Source organism: Lasioglossum baleicum, chromosome 9 (genome assembly GCF_051020765.1).
Source record: "Lasioglossum baleicum chromosome 9, iyLasBale1, whole genome shotgun sequence".
Classification (NCBI taxonomy): Eukaryota; Metazoa; Arthropoda; class Insecta; order Hymenoptera; family Halictidae; genus Lasioglossum; species Lasioglossum baleicum.
Genome location: NC_134937.1, coordinates 14,448,896 through 14,472,615, shown reverse-complemented (window position 1 = coordinate 14,472,615; position 23,720 = coordinate 14,448,896). Strand labels below are relative to the sequence as shown.

Genomic DNA, 23,720 nt, shown 5'->3' with positions numbered 1-23,720 from the left:
GCAATTTACCAATTGATTGCGGAGGGAACACAGTAGTTTCTCTTTACAGTTATCCCCAACAATGAGCAAACAACAGTAAACAGTTTTTTACGGTCTCAAGACGAAAGTACGATAGAGAGGCTCGAGGACCAGACAAATGGGCAAAGTGACTCGATGATTGAACGTTGAAAAATATTAAACACGATGATCCAGCAGGTACATCGTCAAAGTCAGAGTTCAGCGTCCGCTTTCTATGGTACCCAATCGATTCCTGTTCGATTCCGGTTTAATAACAAACCCGACAGAATGTAAACACCAAGTAAACGTCGAATGGTAGCCCGTACGCGTGGTCGTTAATCAGAATTAAGTTTCTACGCGAGCGAACGATGTTCTTGCTGTGTCACGCAGCCTCTCAGTGATCTCGCTGCGTCTTCGGTGTGTTTGCTCAGTATCCTGAACGAGGAGAAACCTTCGAGCATGATTCTTTTGGGGTGGGAGCAATTTATCCGAGGAATGCTTCGCCATCGTTTGCTACTTCATGTTCACTATCAAATTTCACTGATAGAATTAGAAAATACATGCACTGAATTTTTGGGAGTTGTTCAGAAAAATGGAGATTCTCAAGGAGAACGGTGCAAGTAACGTCTCGGTCGAGAGCAGACGAGGAAGTTTCTTCATAGAACGTGGTCGGGCTGGGTGATTTACGAACAAGTCGTCCGCGACGCTCCTCACCGTTTCCTAACGCGATCCATTCCGCTTGGATAGCCCCCGGCCGACAGATAGAGTACCGATGTATAAATTACGCATGGACCAATTAACATTGTCGCCGGACGAGTGTGGACCCGGCTTCGGGAACCGGACTCGGCTGGCTGACTGCCACCTAAGCACGGGGGTGGACGAGGAAGATTAATTGAGACCTTTTCCCCTCGGCTATCTCGAGGAAAGCGTACCTCTCCCAGGAACCCGTTCGACTCCGCGACGAGGAATTAATTCCGCGAGCGCGAATCCTCGCGATCGTCGCGCGATTCCCTCTGGTAGCCGCCTCCGAGACCTCGGGCACCCCTTGGGAACCAGAAACAAAATAGTTGAAATACTACTGGATGTAGTACACGACACAGTCCGTGCAAGAAAATTTTGATAAGTGGAAATACACTACTATTTGGAACACTATTTTGGACAGATTATTTAGTGTAAAATAATGTGATGTGAAATCACTGATAAATCCGTTTTTTTTTTAATTTTTATTTAGACCACTTTCATCGTTTACAACTGTTTATCACTGTTAGTGCAGTATTTTGCCCATCCGGGATTACTCGTAGGATACGACCAGGGAGGATCGCTCGCATAATTTCCTTCTTAACGAGACCAAGGGGACCGTAATTCACGGTAGGAATCGGAAATTTTCAATATATGATAATCTGTGAGAGCGAGTGGACGCTCGTTCCGCAACGATTTTAAATAGCCAGCTCGCCGGACGAGACTGAGACTCTTAACTCAACGCTTGTTCGAGGTTCGGCCTGGTAATCGGGCGCGTTATCTAGTTCCAATGGCCGATTAAATTCACCGTTATGGCCGAGTCGTGTTAATCCGCGAGAAGTTTCGTCGTAAACCGTGATTTGTTGGTGGACGCTCGGAAATTGCTTTATTTATGCGGTGAGAGAGCCTCTCTCGTGGATAGAGAAGACTACAATTGTCCACAAATTTTGAACATTCTTGACTATGATGACACTAAAAATCTCTCATTTCCTTTGTCACAAGTGCATTCATAGATTCCGACAATTGCGAGAAACGTCAGCAGCTACCAGCTGCAAAGACGCTCCCGGTGTAACGAGCAGCGCTGTCGCTCCTCCGGCTTGCTATTACACGATATTTCATTGTCTCGTTGAATATTGTTGCGCAATTATCCTGGTGCACCCTTTTAGCGCTCGTGGTTGCACAACGCACGGTGCGCGCCCATTTATAAACGCCGCATCGGCGATCGGTAACTTCTCGTTACCGCTACTACCAGTGCCGGTCTACTGGCACTGGTACTTGGTTCCTAAACCCTTCAGTAGTTTATTTAATTTTGAGAGCGAGCACACAGGTGCAGAAAATCATAGCAAGTGCACACGCCATTTCTACGAACTCGAAGTAAATGCTAGTAAAATGTTTCTTATACTTATCGCTATTCTAAAATGTATAAAAATTGCTAACTTTACATAACAGGAGAGTTTCTCTTTTTTCTCCGACGAATCTACCCGTCTCCGAACAAAAAATTGCCAGCCACTCATGACGAATATACTCGACAGTAACATCGCGAGGGTTAACGGGTTCCCGTGCACAACTCTCACCCACGCTTCCGGCGCAACGGTGATTTAGCGGCGCGGAATCGCGCAACGACGCGACGGAACGCGTCGATTTCACGTGTCCAGCAGCACCTTGTCTCGCCCGGAAAGAAGATATCGCGTGAATGATCATGCGCAGCCGATCGTTACTCTTCGCTGTCGCATCTCTGACGATTTAATCGGAGTTTTCGGGTCGGGGAGGACGCCGATCCACCGAGACAGTGAGCAACGATGCGACGCTACACTTTTACGTCGTGTACCTCGATGATCTGCTTCGCTTCCTGTTGCTAAACCTCGCGTTAAAATCGTTTTAATAATCAAAATATAGTAGACATGCTAAACTGCGAATTTTTCATATCAAAGAAGAATTTCATATTGCGACTTTCCAATGAAGTTTACGTAACGTAGACTTTCTTTTATCACAGTGGAGGTATTACGAAGATTTACAGCGCGGCGTAAATTGATTTTGGTTTTATTGGTCCGTGTCCAGGTCTCGTGAAATAAATTTCGCGGCGATACCCGCGCATGTAGCGCGAGTAAACAGAGAATTACAGCGACGCGCGAGCTGATATTTCTTAGACAATAGAAATTGGATTCGACGCGGCTTGACCAGGTCCGCGATAAACAAGCCTAGTTATCCGATGAGATATCTCCTCGGAGATCGTCTTTCCTTGCGCGCGCGCGGCGCGATGTTTTTCCCACAGAATCTATCCGTTGTGTAAACGGTGCCAAAGGGAGATGAAAACCTCTCGGAAAAAGTAGGAAAAAAACGTTGGTACAAGCACGGGCCGCGTAGCGTCGTCGTTCGAACAATAAATCTACGAGTTCCCGGGAGAGATAGAGAGAAAGGGTACTAGCGTGTACGTTCCATCAATTTGCTTCTCACAATAAGCTGCCAGAGTCGTTTAATATTCTCCGGGTGTTATTTTTCCGCGTGCAAAAGCTGGGAGAAAAGGCGTACAAGTGGAAGAGGATGACGAAGAAGTAGCAGAAGAGGACCGGCGCGCAGAGAACTTTCCCTCTTGACGGTGCCTCGCGAGAGACGAGGGAGACACGCGCTTTGAATGAGCTGCCCGCCTCGAAAGATTAGCTCTTCGACTCGCTCCCACGCCTCATCTCGCTATCGCATCATCGCCGAGATTCAATCTCCAGCCTGCTTCCAGACTCCTCGAACGATAGAACTTAGCCCGGGCTGCACTGTCGATCCGCGGAATGCCCGACGCAAAAACACGCGGGCTCGCTGCGAGGCAAGCTTATTAAGGAAGAGATATTCGGCCGTCGTTTCCGCGTTTACATTGAATGTGCGCGAGCCAAGTTGAATTCAGCCGATTGATGACTCCGCGAACGCGGTGTTGCTTGAGTGAAACGCTGATCGTGAATTATGGAGAGGACATAATGATCGGGGGACGAGGGAGGAATTAGGGAGATTAGAGAAGAGGAGTATGAAGGGAACCGATGTCAACTTAGATACCTGGACCCAGCAACTGGAGTAGAGCGAACGCGAACGGGTTGCTATAAAGCGTACGAAGGCGTGCGCAGTCAACAATAAAGAAAACATGGCCAGACGTTCTAAATAATGAAGTGATTTGTCCAGGAAAGTGACGCAACACCTGACGTCAGCGCGCACAGTAACCGCATATCCCGGTGCACCGTGAAAGGTGCAGAGATCGTAGCTCGTCCCACTCGTCCATCCGAAGTGTTAACAATCCATCTGTGAAGTTCGCCCGCAGCGTGATAGCCGTGCAAGAAACGTTAAGTAACGACCCAGCCGATACCGTTCGCGGTGCATAAAGAGGACAGTGAACCAGGGACGGGATCGGGTCGTTCCCGAGCATCATTTAGAAAATAACCGTGTTTCATCCTTAAAGATCGTATTTACGGTGGAGTCGAGTATAGAGAAGAAGAGGACAGGGGACAGGAGGATGGTGGGACGGGAATGATGGGTGGCCGAATCTTGTGTGTGCAGCTCGGAAGGGGCTGTTTCAGGTTGTCGATAGCCGGGGTCCGGGGACAGAGTGACGCTAATCCTCGCGTGTGAAGAGGACAGTGAACCACAAGAAGAGCAGAGGAGAGTTGTTGCGACCGGCTCCGTAACTCAGACCGCCGTGACTCACGTTGTTGAGCGTTTCGCTTGGGATCAGAGCATCGTTGTATTTCAGAATCCAGGAAACCAGGAAGTCGCCGGGCATTATGAAATCGGAGATATTACGCGAGGAAGTTGTATTCACGGCGATCTTATGGGCACGGTCGCGCGGGAAGGTGGCCGCCGAACCCCGAGCGTAAAATATCATCGTTATGCACCGCCTCGAGGTTAATATTAGCCGCGGCGCCGCCGTCCGCGATATTTACTATAAGCCCCATTGTTTTATGCGGCGCTGAACCACGGCCGACAGCCGCTGATACAGTTGTACGCCGCACCTCCGCAACGCTACCTACTCCGCAATGCCTTTCTTGCGAAATCGAATCGAATCACCGCTCTCGACACAACACCCGTTTCCGTCCTCTAGTCTACCATTTTTCAATCACTATGCCTGTCGATTCTCGCATTCGCCACACCGCTCAACTGCCGATAACAAAGGCGCTTTCATTAGGCACGATGGATCGTGCGATTATAACAAATGAATATTATCGAATTTTGGGTGGGATTTTGCTAGACAGTGATTCGGCAACGAACGTGCCAAACTAATACCAGCTAATACCAGTGTCAACAGGTCGATACGGATCAATTCACTCCATAAGCCAGTTAGGTGGGCGATGACCTCGAATCTGCAATCAATAAGCGATACAAGCGTCATTGACCTAGTTCTCCATCTCAGGTCGTCCGAATCCAAATGCAACCCAGTTTCGATCTAACCCACTTTCCACCCTGTCCGGACTGTTTTCACCCTAATCCAGTTTTTGACCCGATAAGCAAAAGTTACTTTCACGGAGGGGACTGAGACCTTGTACACGCAAGTGGACATCCTCTAACATATTTCAACTTTTTGTTCCAGGTGATACCGGCGGAGCGTCGAGTGCCGGAGAAAGATGAGACCTGGACCCTAGCTCCGGAGTCCAGCGATCCCTGCACTTACTATGAAGATCCTTCCGAGGCAAAAGCCAAAGGGTCCCAGGACGAGGCTCCTAAGATCTCTGACGTTCCAGAGACCTCTAGCGAAGCTCCAGAGACTGGTACCCTGCCTAGAAACCAGGAATCTCGAAAAAGTAAAACGAAGAAAGTGAAAAGCTACCTTAGAAAGTGCAAGGGTGCTCTATCGAAAGGTGACGAAGCCTCCTCGGACAAGAAGCGACAGGAACAGTGCACCTCCTGGTACCTCGAAGAGTCTCAATCACCAGAGGACGTGGATATCCGTGAAAAACAGCGCGATGCTTCGACAGAGAGGATCATCGAGGCTGAAGAAGCACTGGCAGTCGAAGAGGACAATGCTATCATGCCAACGAACCCTCCGAAAGACGAGGTTGAAACTCCTGACGAAGTTCTGGCTAGGCTCTTAGATGAGGATCGCAAGAATGATCTGAGAAGTAGTCGATCGTCTCTCTACGAAGATGCTAGAGATTCCATAAACGAGCCAGTTGTAGTTGTTGATAGCAGTTCCAGCAAGGTGGCTAAAGAGAGGAACGAGGCGGTGTCCCTGGAGACGTTGACTACGGAGGACACGAACCTGAACAAGTGCGACTCGAGCGATACTTTGATAGCGGAGGCAGGAGAAGTGTGCACGGCGTATCAGCCAGCTGACGGAGAACAGGGCGAAGAGGATGAGGGCAACGAGGAGACGCTGCAGGCGATGTCTCTGCTTGGGGTGAGTAAAGACTCCCTTTTACAGTATGCTAGATGTTTGCGACAGGGTATATGGATTATGCTGTTTAGATTAGGTGTAGATGTCTAAGAACCCAGTTTGCAATGTCGAGGAACTCCGGTTCTCCAGACATTTAACCATGTTTGACCAGCTCGATGCGCGAGTAGTCATCGCCAGCCATATCTACCCACCAAGTATAACAACAATAACAAACCCGAAGCACTGCCCACCAGTCGCACCACGCAAACGTGCAAGAACCCAATCGTGCGGTTACATTGAATCATGCTCGACCACATCCGAAGGTGGCAACGATGTCCTAGGCTCCGTTTGTTTACCGGCGGCGAGGAAACAGGGGAATTACTCATAACGCGAGATTTTCCGCGATACCGTGGTCCCGATAACATCGATCTCCCGGTTGGCGGCCTCTCCGTGGCACTGCTATTGAATCTAACGGTACAAGCAGCAACGAGTGGCAGCGTATATAAAAGGAGCGTGCAGCGGCCATTTGAATACAAACCACAAACGGTTTACCGCGGACTCGCGAGCTGGCGGAGAGCAGTAAAGCAAATTGCAAGCGCATGCACTGCACACACGGGCGTGTTGTACACACTCGCGAAACGCGGTGGCTTGGGCCAGAAACCACCGCGCACCGGGGCTCCCTACTTAGTAATTTATGCCGGCGGTCTTAATGCACTTGTACCGATGATTAAAACGTAATTTCCCCGGATGGGAAGAAACATACCGCAGCGCAGCAGCACTCCACCGCACCGTCGGCGGCTGGTTTTTTGTGTCGATCCTTCCCGCTTTATGATATACGACGCCCAGTTTTCCCGACGCCCAGGTTGATTTACACGCGTTGTTGTCGCGTCCCGAGGGACATACCCTACCTCCACAGTATTTATCGCTCGAAGCCGACTGCCGTGTGCCGGAATCCCCGGGATTATTGAAATTCGGCGGCCGATTGGGTGGTCCCCAGAAACTTGTTCGGGCCACGTTCGAATTACACGGACCCTCCAACCACGTTTCCACCGACTACGTTTACCTGCTACTCTCTGGACCAATGACTTTTAATGACCGGAACGCTGACCAACTTACGCCGCCTCCAAATTGTCTCATTTTGCTGCCCACTCGCTGCCGCCGTAAACGTTTTTGTGGACTTTTCATGGGTTTAACTGCGACCCTTCTGTGGAATTAGTGGACCATCCTGTTTTAGTGTTCCGATTTTAAAATAATTTCTAACTTACATTCCTTCCACGGTCACTCGTAAAATAGGTCGATTAATCGATCGAAAAATTCGGGAAAAACCAACACCACCTATAGAACTAAGCCAAACAGCTTCGCTGTGACGTCATCGCTAAGAGGCGTTCACGATTTACTCGGAATAGTAAGATTCACTTAAATAATATGCATATGTATAAGCAATAACTTCATTTAGTTTATAATAACATAAAAAAAAATAAAATATTCAATTCTTTATAACTATTACAAAAAATAATACAAATTGTGTGCTTTTTTTTATGTTCTGCGACACAGAAATTTTGTCGGTGAATAGCGTTTACCCATTTCTGTTTAACCCTTTCGTCGCGCGGAAATTTAAAAGCATGCAATTTTGAATTATCACCAGCAGATAATTTTGCATTACACTTAGATACACAACACTTATGAACCATTTTTAACTATTTACAATTCAAACGACTATAAATATAGCAAAATGTCGTTCAGATCACATGTAATACGAAAATATTCGTAAAATATGTATACGTATGACAAATTAAAAGTGACAGTACGAATTTGGACACCACCAGGTGGTGCTGATGCTAGGCCTCTTGTGTATGACGTCACAGGCTGATTTTTTCGGAGCTGTTTGGCATTATTACATAGGTGGTGTTGGAAAAACCCGCGGTTCAATTTCGCCGAGTCAAAGTAATTAAACGCCACATAAATACAGTATCGGACTACGCCCAAACTTTCCCCGCCGGCTTTTCTATATTTTTTTTCTTCTCTCTCTCTCTCTCTCTCTCTCTCTCTCTCTTTCGCTGCTCGGAGTGTCGATGATTTCTCGGTAGCAGAGCGGCGAGGGATCTCCCCGATCTATAAATCTCTCGCTCGCGATTAAGCTCGCTGTTCGCACACGACAGTCACGAGCGTCGTTATTCACAGTTATTTTAAAGGTAATTTTCAATCCGCACCGTGTAATAATTAAGTAGGATTCTGTTCCGCGGAACACTTGTTTAGCCGCGGGGTTTACAACTGTTCTCTCGATGTGATTGAAAGGTGGCTGCGCCTTCTAATACAGCGGGAGGTTAACGCCGTTGCTTGTTCCGCCTGCATACAGGGTGGGCCCTGACAATGATCGCCCGGAATCGTTCAATTAACTTTTATCGTTGCGCAAACCGAGACCGTGTTCTGATAACAAATTGCCCCGGCCACGTTTACGGCCATACGCTCCGCAGATAAACGCGCGCGAAAAGACATTTTATTTAAATCTTTTCGTCGATCGCGTGACAGAACGTTTTACAAGACGTCATATTCTGTGTATATATTTTATTCACCAGTGGCAGCTATTCACTACGGTATTGCTTTCTTTCGTTCATTATTAGAAGTGACTTTCATCGTTGCGCAAACGAGCCCCGTGTTCTGGGAACAAATTGCTCTGGAAACATTTATGGCCGTGGTTTCAGATAAACGTACAGAGACTCGAGAAAGGTACGTTTTATTCGAAGCTATCTTTTTGCGAGGCAACAAGACGTTTTACAAGATGCTGTATTTTATTAACGTGACGAGAGCCAATTGAATGAAATTGTCTGCCCGGGAGATTGACTGTCAATTATACGTTCTGTCTGGACTATTGCCAACTGACAATGTATTCAATTTTTTGGCTACAGTGTATGATTAGCTAACTAGAAAATTAAACATTTCTTCCGACCTAGAATATTTTCATTCTCAATGACTTGTGTGTTTTTGATGGATACGAAATTGATATGATACCTCATACAATATATCAATGTTCAATTTTTTAATGGCTCCTCAGAGTCGCCACCCGAGTGACCATATCCAGAAGATGGACGTTTCCCTAAAACCATGCGCAGATTTTCGAGTTCCGAAGGCACCGTTACAGCAGAAAGACCCTCATCAAGAGGAGATAACTTGGATCGTTAGGACCACCCTGTACATCGCGTTATTCGGCGCACATAGGCGTCGCACGTACGGAAAAGCCCGGCGATGTCGTTTGTCACTAGGCCCGCGGTAACTCGCGTACAGGCCCCGCTTGTGTGTATGTGTGCGGGTCTCTCGAATCCCACGAGTCATGTTCCCTCGCGAACTGTCATCGATAAGGCATGATCGATAAACGAGACAAATTCACGGCAATCTCACCCGCGTTACGCCCACGCGAATTTCAGCGGGAGACAACGATCGAAAGGAACACGGGACGACCTCGCGTGTCCCGGCACCACGCGGTCCTTATAAATTCACCGATAACGTTCTCGCAGAAAGACTTTTCACCCGTGTTGTATCGCGGCTGGGCCCCTCCGAGAGCTAACCTCGCCCCTGTAAATTTCGCTGGTGAAATACGAGCCGGTCTAATTGGAAATCCGCGGAATCACTGCGATTCATATTTAATTCGATACGACAAACGTTCCGCGACGCTCGACACACACTCGGACACTCCTTTCTTTTCCGCGACGCAATAACTAGACTGCGAAATTTATGCGTTCATTGTGGACATTGCTATTGAATATAAACAATGGCGCTCGCCACTCCAATAATATTTGATACCCCGGCTCTTTTGTCTTGCCGGGCTTCCAGGCATTAGTCGCGGCGAATATATGAATTCCTGATGCCAGACGCGATCATGCAAATTGCTGTCTTCTTGCTGAAACGCTGCGCCGATTGGTCAAACGTTTTGTGAAAAACACTCGAATTCTGATCGTTTCAAATTTTTCTAGCGGTCCTACTGTTTTAAATTACACCTACTCATTTTTTCCATAAATCCGTAAAATCCGCTGTGTAATGATTAGACTGAATTCAGCACCATTTTTATTTGTTTTCGATCTACAAAGTCTGTTCTCATCAAAAATAAGATTTTCTTTCATTGCACTCTCTTAAAATTTGTCTATAAAAATTGGAAATTGCATAAACATCCGCTGACTCAAATTGTCAAACCATTGTCGAAGAAAGTAGGATTTTCTTGAGCTTTGGCCGGTTCAACTTTGCCCGCGAAAGTGTGAATTCGCAGAAGGATCGACACCGCGTTCTGGTTATGGAAACAGAAATTGCGGGGAAACGATATTTTGTCACTGTCATTCTATACATCGGGTTTGTGTGTTCCTGGTACACGATCGCCAGAAAGAGTCTAGTACTCGGAACAGAATCCCAGCGCCTATCCCAAGCTTTCCAACGACAATTTCTTTCGGGATTCGAGTTCAGTATGTCTCCATCGGGCGGCCGAGTAGAGAGAATCCGGCAAAAGCGGTTCGAGGCAGCGTCGATACACGACGCCTGTAAACTCCGTTGCCTCGGTGACTCCCGAGAGCGACCGTACAACCGACTCTGGTCCAGATAGATCACGTCCGATATAATTAATGAGCACGACCTGCAATTCCCATACACACCTCTGGGCTCCGCGGGTCCGCCTTAACAAGTACCTCGGCGAACCAAGTCTAACCAGGGCCAACCCCTACTCGTGCCGGCTACACCAACTATTTTCCTATCGGAGAAACTGTTTCTACAGTCGCCTTCAGCTTTTCAAATGGAACGTCTAATATTTTTTCTCAAATTCGGATAAATTATGAAATTCTCAATAGGAAAATATGAATAATAAATTTTGTTCCATTGTTTCTGTAGTTTGCAGATCCTTTTGTATAATAAATATAATGAATATAAACGTGAAAACGCTATTTCTCTGGACAATGACACTGCACAGTCCCAACAATTACGACAACGACACCGACGAGAATGGTTCAGCGAATGGTCCAGCTTTCGATTCGAGTATTGAAACCCCATCTCGAGAAACTCGCCAAGCGAAAGTGTTAGGCACCGAATCCCCGGCGTCACCCTTCAGACAACGGACAACTGAATAATCCCAGAGACAACGGTGAACCGTTCCGGCAAACTAGAAAATGGAATATTTCCCGTGGCAAGTATCTCGGTACGTCGGTTACCGGGACAGCGCGTAAATATCCGCGGCGAGGAAAAGTCGCGGAAGTGGCGAAGTTCGTTCCACTTGTCTTCGGGTGGACAATGTGCCGCGGGAAGTGTGTGCCACCGAGGTGAGTGCAACGGGCTGCACAGGTCCGCTGCATGCTCTCTCGAAGACAGTGCACACCACTTTGTAGCACTAGTCCGAGGCGCCTGGCCGCGCCTGTCAGCTGATTGCTCTTGATGGACTGCGTATTTCTGTCTACATGCAAATCTAGATTTCTCTATTTTATTCACCTTGTATATATATTCTCTGCATTCTACAAAGAAGTTGAAAGTCGAGCAACAAGCCACTGTGACCTAGATGTTCATTCCTTGCGTCGGAGACCGGATAAATTAGCCCTTTAACGCTAAATCTACCACCGGTTTCTGGTTTTTTATTTTACATGTATTGAAATTATAATGATGCTTTTACTGGAAATAATTACGCACACCTTTGCATCCAAGTAAAATTCATAATAAAAGTGATGTAATTTTTACAAGGAAACACGTGCCAGTCATTTTTAGAGCTCGGTAGGTTTAGCGTTAGTACGTGGTAATGCTAGGTATTTGTTTGAATCTGTTCCAGAAAGTTTAATTCGCGTGCCACATCTACTAAAATTATTAAAGAAAGAAATCCGAAAATGGCTCTTGCACCCAGCAACAGGTGAAGAAAATTTTGATTCTACATAAGAATTCGTCCAATAGGGATTTGACGGGCCCGTCAAGTTGGCAAATGGAGGGTATTCCGCACGTGTTCGCAGGGTGGCGTAAATGCGAGTAGTCGGTGGAGCGCTACCCGGTGATCAGTCGTGAAAGCTGGCCGAGGGAAAATGATCGGGCGACCCGCGTGGCCGGGTACATACTGCGACGACGGTACAATTCAGGTTCTCTCCATCCTCTTCTGCGTTCGATCCGCGCGCGGCGGCACGCATACCTGCGAGCCCGTTAGCTCTCCCGCGTCGGATTATAGATTAAGCCGCGCCTCCGCGCGGAAAACGATAAGCGGAATACGGCGCGGGATTTATTGTAATTGGCGGTAATGATGGTTTTACGCCGCGGCTGCCACCACCACCATTAAACCGGCCGCCTCTCTCCTGATCCGGTGCGTGCTCTGTCTCTAGAAACGCTCGCACCCTGCGACAAAACCATTTCGAAGATAATACTACAATGCTGTTAAAATCTTCTTATATTTTCATGGTTCAACAATTCCCGAAAATTGCACATCATTTGGGCGTGTCGTCGTTTTATCGCGAGGTGTACGACCGCGATAGTGCACGCACTTGCACACGTGCTCTCTCCGCGGCTGGCTCGTTGCATCTTCTTGTTCACCTCTGAGAGGAGAGGAGAAAGAGTGAGAGAGAGAGAGAGAGAGGGGCGCAGGAAACTCGATGCCCAGAGATCGCGGAGCACGCGCGAACCTCGGATAGGTTTCCCATCCCGGCTCGTAAATTTCTAGTCGGTCGCGTTCCATCCTTTGATAGAATATAAATCGTAGCATTACGTAAATGCGTTTCGGACGCATGTACCACCGGCGACCGAACGGGATTTACCGGTCGTGTAATGATTACTCAATTACACTTACACTCGCCGCGTCGATTTCGTTTCTGTCCACTGGAGTAGCCCCCGACGTGTTCTGTTCCTTGAAGAATTTTTCCGTTTCACTGTTAAAGAGAATTCGTGATTATAAGAGAGACAAGGAGTCGTGACCGATGACCCGCGAGAGGAAGCTGCGGTGTTCCCTCGTTGGATGTGGTACGGGAAGATTGGTCGCGTGATACTCGGTAAAAGCGACCGGACTCCGGGTCTAGAGACATATTAGACGCGTGGGACTTCGGGTAAACAATCTCGGACGAGAGGACTCGAGGGTATCGTAGAACCTACTTGGGATCGCTGCGTACGATGCTGAGAGCCGCGGTTGTTCCAACGAGGCTCCGAGACTTGGAGGATAGATCGAAAGTTCGCTTCATAATTCTTTTCGTTAGAGGATACCCTATTGTTTGATTCCGAATGTGTCATTGCACTTAATCAGATGGCGATTCTGGAACTGTGCATTGACTCTTTTTGTGCCTGTTCTTATTTTTCCTGCTTCATCCTTCATTTGCTAGACGATCGAAGATGCTTGCTGCACTTTCAGAGACCTCCCGGTCTGTCAGCGATTACCTACAAATTCTGGGATACCTGCGAGCTGTTTCACCTCCGTGTTTGTTTCCATTGATTGGCCATTGACAGACGCGAGCCGCAATCACTCCCCTCAATCTATCATCCTTGTCTCCGCGTCTGATCAATGTTCAATCGATCTACTTACTCCGAAATTGTTTCCACGATATCAGTTAACTCCGTTTCAAGCCAGTCCATATCTACTCGACCTGGAAACGTATATCTCCAGCGTTCCGATATCATCAGCATATCCCGTCGTTACGATACCGGAGCTCCACGGTTCCCAACGAATCCGATGTTATCTGTACATCGTGTCGTGTCTGCCGACTCGGAAGTCACGGCGACAGCCTAATATATTTCAATCAGCCTTCTATTCCCAATCACGTGACAGTTACACGGATTGAATGGACCCGAGAGAAAAAAGTATCTCGGAGAAAATTCTGACGCTCGATTCATTTAGCATGTATCTCTCTACTTTTTTATTCCTTCGTGGTACAAGAAAGAGAGAGAGAGAGAGAGAGGGGGGGGGGTGAAATGCAGTTCTCTGCTGTACCCTATTAGACCTAATAGGAAGTGTGTTCGCAATTTGCATGATTCGGCCTGGGACAGGTACCTTTCTAGTTTCTTTATTAGCATCGGCTAGACCGGGGCTGTTTAAATATGGAAGATATTGAATAAGCCGGTTACGTGCCGGAGTTCTCGAGTGTCGGATAAAGGATCGTTTCTTCATTGAACCGTGGCGGGTCTGCTCTCCAGATTGCGAGCCGACGATCGAATCTTACGATCCACAAGAGAGAAAGAGAGAATCAGGCCAGGATTATTCCGCGTGACTTCCGATCGGAATATAGTTTACCGGGCCATTCTTTTCTCCGACCGACGACTTTCGCCGTGACGAACGGGCCCCGGCAATTTCTTCTCGCGATGATCAACGGGCCCCGGGCCCCCGGCAACGCGATAATAAGGTGTCAACGTTCACGGACCTCCGTCCCATGTCAGACCGTTTCCGGGTTATGCTCGTGCGAACCCAAACAACCGAACCCGATAATCACGGTCCCGATCCCAGCCTCGACAAAGATCCCGAGAACGGATCGAGGTTACTCCGCCCTGCCTCATAGTAAACACTGCTTCATTCTGATCGAGAGATTGCTGGTTTTTGGGAAGCAAGGTAATCTTCTAATAAAAAGGCATTCATTTCTGTTTCATACATATATCAACGCACTCTCTTATGGCGTGCGCAGGCTTCTAAAATATTAAACCACGAGTTTTGTACTGTTTCATAGATAAAGAATACGTAACAAGTTTGGTGTCGCGTGAGGACTTCACGGTTTACCTTTCATTCGAAGCTGGATAAATTGACTGTAAAGATGTCTGTGCGCGAGGATTCGAAACTCGATCCCTTTCGCAGGAAGAGACTAATAACAATAACAGCCAGGCTCGATCTAATCGTGCAACAAGTAGCCGATTATCTGGTTGTAATTATCGACGAGTTATCGGTATCGCGTCGCAGGATCGTCTGCAGCCGATTTTTGTCGAGGCTCGTGCGCGCGCGAAGCTCATAGATCCTCGGGCCCGTCGAAAAAGCAGCTCGTCATTAATATTCGCCGGAGTTCGGCGCAGCAACACCCGATACCCACCACTTCGAACGTATAAGATTACAATCCTCTCGCTACGGTACCTGACTACCGTTAAATATATGTTTTACAGCGTGTTCGGGCCGTGTCGGTCCCGGCGAAGTATTGCTCGGGCCCCGATCCAGAAGGATCGAGCGCGTTACGTTCCACGTTTCGTTTTCCCCTTCTTTCTTTCTCACCCCTCTCTCTCTTTCTCACTGGTTTCCTCTCCCGTCGTCCCGATAGGCTTAAGATCGGCTTTCAAGGTCGCCGAGTTTCCCGAGATTCAATGCCAGCCCACGCGAACCGCCGCGCCGGCTAATAAGCAATTAAATTTCGCGGTTTACCGAGCACGCCGCGCCGGTTCAAGAGCGATACGCACTCTGCGGTTTACCACTGGTCTACCGATCGATTCCTTTTCGCCTACGACCGCCTCGTTCATGGCAATTAGCGACCGGCCATTCCTCGACACGTTCTCCTTCGATTTTTCCCTGTGGCTCCCTGCCAGCGCGCAAACAACTCGACAAAATTCGTGTCTCTGTTAACCCTTTGCACTCGAGTGGCGACTCGGAGGCACCGCTAACTTGTTACGTTATTACATTATTTTATATGCAATAAATGATTAAACATTTGAGTATTGCATGAGTAAATTGCATCAGTTTAAGACGCATAAAATGAAAAAATCATATAGAAATCATAAATAAATTTTTTAGTTTAGTAATTGATTAGATGCCAATATATTTAATAATCTAAACAAAATTTTGAATAATGAGTGCTAAGAGTTAATTACACATTAGTCATTGCTAGAGTGAAGTCTCCAGTCTCTCAAACTTGATTTGCTCGAGTATTATTATTTTACTTCAACTCGCTGTCCGAAATTCTTCTTTTGCACGCGGATCCACAGCATAATTATCGATCGCACTTGTACCTCGCTTGACCCCGAATGATTCACGGCCATCAGAAAACACCTGACCAACTGCCCCCGAGACCGGGCAATCACGATTAACCAAAAGTACTCTGCCAACGTCCCCAATGACACGGTCTCGGTTATCGAGCAGTAAATACGTCTTTTACGATTTGTGAAGCGGGTCAGAAGCTGACAGCCTCCTCGACCGAAGATCCTTCACGGTTAAAATTTTTGTGAAACTCACTCCGATCGGTCGAGTGTCGACTCCGCTGATAAGAATCGTCGAAATCGCAATAACCCCGGGTGAAAGCATATCCGCGGGTACGTCTGCTTTCACGAAACCGCGGAGAGTTTAAGTGGCTACTTTTTCCGACTGCCACGGATCACTTCGGTTCCACCGCCGAAATTATTTTGCGGTTTGTTGTGCAACTTTCGATATTGCGAACTCAAAGCAGACGAGCAATTTTAATTTCGGTCTGGGAACGTTGCGAAACGTGTGAGTGTGATCAACGTTTGTGAGCAAAATCGATTTTCGCTTTTTTCTCATTTCCTGAAAAAGGAACAGCTTGCTCGCCGAGATTCGGGGACAAAAGTTTTAGTAGAAGCAATCTCGACGATTTTCAAGGATTCAGTCCACCGTGAACGAATCCAGAGTCTCCGAAATTGAGCAAAGGTGCCCTGCTAGATGAGAACCGTCCAGACGTGTTCGTCGAGAGAAAGTGATTGGCCAGAATGAAAGAGGAGGATAGACTCTAGCTCTCCTGGCTAACAGACGCCCAGCCTCAGGAGTCGACGTTCTTTCGTGATGCTCGTGATACGACGATATCTTCTTGCCGTTGCAGTGGCCGATGCACATGAGCCGTGCCGCGCGTGTCACCGGCGAGCGGGTCACGTTTCCGGTAATTAATGGCTCACGTCATCGGCCGTGGCTCAGCCACCGGTTACATCTGTCGATCGTTTGCTGCATCCGGACCTGGACGTTCGATGGGCCGAGGGATCGTTCTATTCAGAACCGACTGCTATTAGCTGACCCTCGGTCTTCGAGACTCTCGAACAGATCAGAATCACTTATATGACCGAACTTGGGCCCGTTGATTTTTACGAGATTTAACTGGGTGAGACAATTACTGGAACTGCTTCCAAATTCTCGATGTTAAAATAGTGGAAACTTATAGGAATCACTTAAGTGACCGAACTTGGGCCCGTTGATTTTGACCAGATTTAACTGATTGAGATAATTATTGGTATTTTGGGACGTCTTAGATGTTAATTTTATTATATTATTTATTATATATTTACTATGTTTATAAATTTTAAGGAAAAATAGATTTTTACGAGATTTAACTGGGTGAGACAATTACTGGAACTGCTTCAAAATTTTCGATGTTAAAATAGTGGAAACTTATAGGAATCACTTAACTGACCGAACTTGGGCCCGTTGATTTTTACGAGATTTAACTGGGTGAGAAAATTACTGAAACTGCTTCGAAATTCTCAATGTTAAAATAGTGGAAACTTATAGGAAATACTTAGGTGACCGAACTTGGACCCATTGATTTTGACGAGATTTAACTGAGTGAGATAGTTATTGAAATTGTATTTGCCACATATTTCTCTATTTGCAATTCTCAATGTTAATCCTTACGTCAATAGTCGGGTTGTTAAAATGCGCGTACGAGAAAGTGAAGAGTCAAAGGAGCCGCGCACACTTTATTACGTCTTGATCACTTCCGAAGCGAGCAGGATGCGCTTTCGAGCCGCGTTTGTCACGGTCTCAGGTCTGTAACCGACGTGCACGAATTATTTAATCCGCATGAATTTCACGGCGGATTGCCGACGCCGTGACAAACCGATTTGCCGGCGATTAATCCGCTCGTTCGATGAAATTTTACGGCAATTCCTCGCTCTATTCAGCGTTTTGTCGCCTGTCTATCGCCGCGGTAAACGTGATTGACGAGACAGATAATCCTACACTGTTGCTGACTAGTGTGCTCTTCTTATTAAAGGTATCGTCCTTATTTCTGAAACTGGCATCTTGCTAACTCGCTATCTCGCGAACCAACCGTGGAATTTGCTTGAGACTTTGCAAACACCTTCTGTGGAGGTTCTATTCTCATGTGAAAAAGAATTTTCTCTGGAAAAGCAGACTGAAAGGGCTTTAGAATCGAGACAAAGGGTACAGCGAAAAATGTTGAGGCACCGTGACGCAATGTCTCTGGGACAATTACGTTGGGGCTGAACTCGGTTGCGTCTAGCGTGCATTCGTGATCGATCGTCATGATTCATCCTTGTTCGGGTAACGAAACGAATATGGGTTACATACATACAGGCTTACGGTCGTGCCGTGGAAATAGAATCACGCAACGCTTGTCCTAAATCGCGGGCATGTCGTTCTTCACTGCGGAACACACGAAAGCCTGGTGGGTAAGGCAATGAGCGGCGTTGCTCGGCCATTAATCGACCGTATCCTTTAATCCTTCAAACGTGTACAACCGTAACCGCTCGTGGCGGACGAAACAACGCCGCCTCGAGGCCTTCCCTTTGTTCCACCCTGACTTCCGAAGCCCTCGACTTTACGTTCTTGTTAATTTCGTTACGAAACAGGCTTACATCGCGCTTCGATCCCCACCCGTCCGCTCCGGCGAATTACATGCATCGACTCCGAACTGTGCACGAGCATCGGCCCACCAGGATAATCGATACGTACCACTCCGGTGACAGAGGATTCGTTTCGCTGACTAATTAACAACTCGCTGACGAGCCACGGAAATTGATAATGTAGCCATTTTTTGAGAGATAAGTAATCGGCGTATCTGATTCAAAATCTGTGACTTGATTTGTCGATCATTGGAGAATGTAAGACAATTTTTTTCATTCGAAAACGGAAGTCGTTTGGAAAGAAAATCCGGATGTTATGTTACAGCACGTTTTTGATGTTACTATATGTGCCAGTAAACTACAAGGGGAAGAAGTCGCCGGATGTTCGACGGAAGTTTTACGAGGACGGTGGCTCGTCTTGAGAGTGAAAGTGTCCCGCTGCTTGGGGGAATCGAGGGCGAAAGAAACGAGGGGATGAAGAGCGAAATGTACTGTGTAAATGGCTCGTTGAGTCTCTTGTGTGCTCAAGAGTAATTAAGTGGTGTAATTTAGAGGAGCCGGAGACAATAGAAAGCGAAATTTAGGCTTTTAAATTTGCATAGCTGGCGACGATTGTGAACAGCGGAAGATTATCCTCTCTGAAAATCTGAAACTTAACCTGAATGAAAATAATTTTCGTGTAAAATGAACACTCAACATTCGTTGATAGGCTCAGTCAGGCTAAGGAGCAGGGAGTACCACGAAGAAGCAGCCGACAGGGATCGGGGTCATTAAACATCCCGCTAGAAGAGGGGTAATCGTTAAGAGGGAGCCCACGCGTTCGCAGAACCCTTTTTGCGAAGGATGCACCGTGATGCAGCGTGATGCGCTTGGTCTACGCTCGTTGCTCGATATTTATTCCCGGCCGTGGCTGCATAGCGTGTTCCCATCGCGCACGAGCTGATTATCCGTCTGCCTTCCGAGTAACGACTAACAACTGCTGCGACTCGAATCGGTTGGCCTCACCCTGTAACACACTTGCTAGGCGTGGATTAAACCGCATGTAATCAGTCGTGATGGAACGCTTGAACGAACTAAATTGTGCGCTGGGAAATTTAGACGCATTCCGAGAACGCTGCTGGCGTTGTAACCGCGACCGGAGTTGCTCGGAGATTGGTGGAAATTGTGGAAGACAGGCTGATTGAGCTGAAGTTGATGATGCGAGAATGGGTTCCAACAAAAGTTCAGCACATTGATCAATGAATAAGGGTTGCAAAGAGTGGAATATCTCTCGAGGAGGGTTCCAGGTCAACGGAACAGTCTCAGAATCAAAACGAAGTTAGTGGATCCCTGGTCTGTTGATCGGAGCTCGGGTGACCTTTAATTGCGCTGCCAGATAGCGATCGCGAGTGGAAAGAGCGCGATCTTTCCATCGTTTCGCACCTGAAAAACGGGCCTGTTCGCGCCAGGGGGGTGTCCCGCGGTGGTTGCCGGGCCTTCTGCGCCCGATTGAGCCGTCCAGGTGGACGTCCCGACACACCGGGACGTCTGAACGGTCTTTAATGAAGAAAGACACCCGGTGTCGTGGTGGCTGACGGAGTACAAGCGTTGCTAACGCGCCGCTGATCCTCCTCCTCTTCTTCTTCCCTTTCATCCGGCTGGTTCGCGGGACTTTCCAGAGACCGCCTCGGCCTTCTTTGCCAAAGAAACCGGTGAAGCGCGATCAACCGGTGCTTTCTACACGAGCGATACCGGCAAAAAACCCTTCGCGTCTCTTATTACACGCGCGAAAAACACCGTGTTGACGAAAACGGCTCTCGGGACCGAGCCCGCGATTCAATCAACTTTTTCAATCAACGCCGCCGCGCCGCCTGGACTCATTAACGGAGACTTCCGGCTTCGTTGGTGGCGCCGAGGAGATTGCTTGTCGCCTGAAATTTGTTTGAGGCCGATGTGTGCTGGGATGAAATGTTCAGGGGGATGTTAGTCTTCATTTTCAATCTACCAAAAAAGTCGTTAGACCGTAATCCTATAGATGGATGATACACTAAAAAGCATCTTCGAGTCCCAAAGAGCAGCGTCTCTCATAGCCACGATCCCAGCAACATCGTCGTGCCCGAGGACCAACCTATCCTAGGTATGAGCAGTCGCTATTGATCCTGGGTTCAGCGAGCAACCATTAAAGGCACGGTAACCCTTCGTCGCGGAGATAAATACACGGCGGCCCACTTTCGAGCGGGTAACGCGGCGTCTTTCGATCGTCCCGGGGGCTTCAATCATAACGGCGTAACCGGCTCCATAAATTTGTCGGAAAAGATAGTGGCGCGCACGGTTACACGTAGCACAACGACGAAGAGAACGACGACGACGACGACGATCGTGGAGCCCCATCGCGACAAGAGACGGCTCTCTCGGGGCCCAGTCGGGAGACACAACCACGTGGAAAATGTCATCCTCGTGGCGGAAGAGCAGGCCCGACGTGTGCCGCGAGCGTGGGATGTGGGTCACAGGGCTCGGCCCGGGTGTGATCGCCTCTTCAAGACGGAGAAGAAGAGCCGCGGGGATGCGGTGACGTTCTCGGGGGCCTGGGGCCCCGTGGACACGGGCCCCGACCCCGTCATGCGACACCGGAGACCCCCTCGACACTGTAATCACCGGCCATTACCTAATACTAGCGATGGCATGGAGTCCCTTGCGAGTTGAGGCTAGAATGATTGAAGATCTGAAGCTTTCATGGATTGGCATCTACCGTCTCAGCTGTTGAGTCTTTCTGATGCAAGCTGGGACCTTTCGGAATTATTCATTTTTCACCAGTCAGTTTACAAAACTAGAAAATTCCGCATGATAGTCTCGTTTCCAAGCGCCTTCAAAGAGATCCTTTGAGCCTTTAAAGGTCTTTTCGGTGGCGCAAATAGAAAAATTGGATTTTCTCACGCCAGGACGGTTGCTCCGGTGGAAATCGAGGAAGCCACGGTATAATATTCATGCATTCAGAGCTGATTATATTTGCAAAACACTCTCGAGCACGCGACTATCGAGGAACCATCAAACTGTTTGAACTATCCTCCTTTCCCGTCCGCGTTAGAATCTATTAGGCAAGATCGCTAAACTGTCTCTCCGTCTCTCACTCGTTCTCGCGTGTATACTTTCACAGTGAGGACACCTAACCATTAAACATAAAGTTTCATGGCCAATCTGTACCGCTCGGGCCCTGAGAACACTGAAAGATTCCCAGGATTCTGTCGCGCTAGGTATTTTTCCAACGGTGAAAAATCACCGGGGTAGAGAAGGGCACCGTCAGGTGAAGTGTCCCGAGGATCAATATTTGTCGTCTTGTCTCGCGCTGACGCGGACCTTGTCGAGAGTATCGGTCGACGTCGCTCGGGTAATTTAACTCTCGAGCTCTCTCTTCTAGAGAAAACTTCTTCGCTGCTCGTGCTGGACGGAACGTCATTTTTCATCGATGGTGTCGCTGAGAATGGACCCTTGCTTCTGACGATTTCATAACAGGCTTAGCTGGAGCCATCTTCGCGTTTGAATCCTGTTATTCGACATCAACACGTTGATCCTTTTAGGACGCAAACAGATCCGAAGATTCCACTTTAATCCATAATCCACTACATCGTTGACCCTTTTTCGACTGTGGGGCGACGTCCATCGTCTCTCGAAGGGAACGTATCACCTATGGCTCACGCCAAGTTCTCGTTGACGATGCCGCGGCTTATTACGATAGCGTAAATCGGAACGCTAAGCCGCGGACCGGTCGTGCACGTCGTAAGCTTATCTGCTTCCAGGCTATAGGGAGCATTAACGTCGCGAGCGGCGATCAAGTCTTGGTACCTGTCGACGGAACACGGCACACTTCCCATCCAGTACCGACGCACGCTTCCGTGAGCAAACACCACGCTGACAGCAGCTTCCTACCCTCCGAACTTTCATTTTTAGCGGTGCTAAGATGATGAATCCGCCGTCGCGGAAACTATTCAACCAAGCAATCCCATCCGTATCAAGGATCAACAATCTAAATAGACGAATATCATTGATTGCGATGATCTTTGCTACGTGTAGCACGTGATGTGCGCTGAGTGTTCGCTGGAACGACCACCCACACAGATGTCGGAAAAAATTGTGTGACTGATTGAAGGATCGAAGAGTTTATTTAACAAATAGCTAGCTGTACTTGGTAGTGAGACCTCGTTCGTCTTCTGCTTGGAATCAAGTTGTTCGGAGGAACCTCAATGCTGATTTGCTCACAAAAATGACTCCAACCCGCATTATGCCCGATGCCCTTTCTCTCGCACCCATATCAGCGTCAAGGGTGGATGTGAGGAAGGGTCCCATGGAAATCACCGACAACATTTCACCGACTTCAGATTTGACCGACAACGAATTTGATCCACAACGACTTGAGACGACCACAGGATGATGATACATATAATTAAACTGCGGATCTTCATGCAAAATAAAAAATGTTTGCATTGATTGCAAGACACAGGAGGCAAATGAAAATTTCCGTCTTCTTTTAATTATGCTAGATACTATTGTGAAATTAATGCAATGGTGGCCCTAAATCTTTTTAATATGTCCACTGTTTTAAATTGTACGTACCTCTTTTTGTCATAAATGAAAAATATATACTGTGGTCGTCTCAAGTCGTTGTGGATCAAATTGGTCAAAGTCGTTGCCGGTGAAAATCATTTTCTGTTAAAGGCGTTGTCGGCCAAAGTTATTGTCAGTCAAATCTAGAGTCGGTGAAATGTTGTCGGGGAAATTTGTGTCGGTGATTTCCATGGGATCCGTGAGGAAAGCCCTCTTTTCTTTCGAACCCAAATGTTGACCGGTTCGGCAGACCCAAAAGGTAGATCATGACTTTAAAAATGGAGGATGAAGACAAAATGGTAGCTGAGGATTAATCGGAACGTACCAGTGTTTGGACTCGATTTGTGGATCTATTTCAAGCTTGTACTTGCTCATTGATTCAAATAAGAAAATGTAACCAGTGTACCGTTCGAAAGCGGTAGCAAGTCCGAGGTCGAAGCCGGTACGATAGCAAGTTACAAGTCCCCCCGATTTGCATGAAGTTAGCCAGTCGCGGGACGGTCTCGCTAACAGACGAAGCATCGTTTCCGCCCACGCGAGCTTAGGGTGTGCGCTCGCGGTGGCTGGTATACTCGCCAGGATATCGTTG

At 47.8% G+C, this 23,720-nt stretch overlaps 1 protein-coding gene across 4 annotated transcripts in view; it reads left to right on the top strand.

The window, feature by feature from the left end:
* Positions 1-23,720, top strand: part of LOC143211916 (uncharacterized) — a 353,326-nt gene that overhangs the window by 29,939 nt on the left and 299,667 nt on the right. For all 4 annotated transcript variants that reach the window (XM_076430044.1, XM_076430043.1, XM_076430046.1 and 1 more), the window contains one exon: positions 5,297-6,103. In XM_076430044.1, the coding sequence (XP_076286159.1) occupies positions 5,297-6,103 (807 nt within the window). The remainder of the gene's footprint in view (positions 1-5,296; positions 6,104-23,720) is intronic.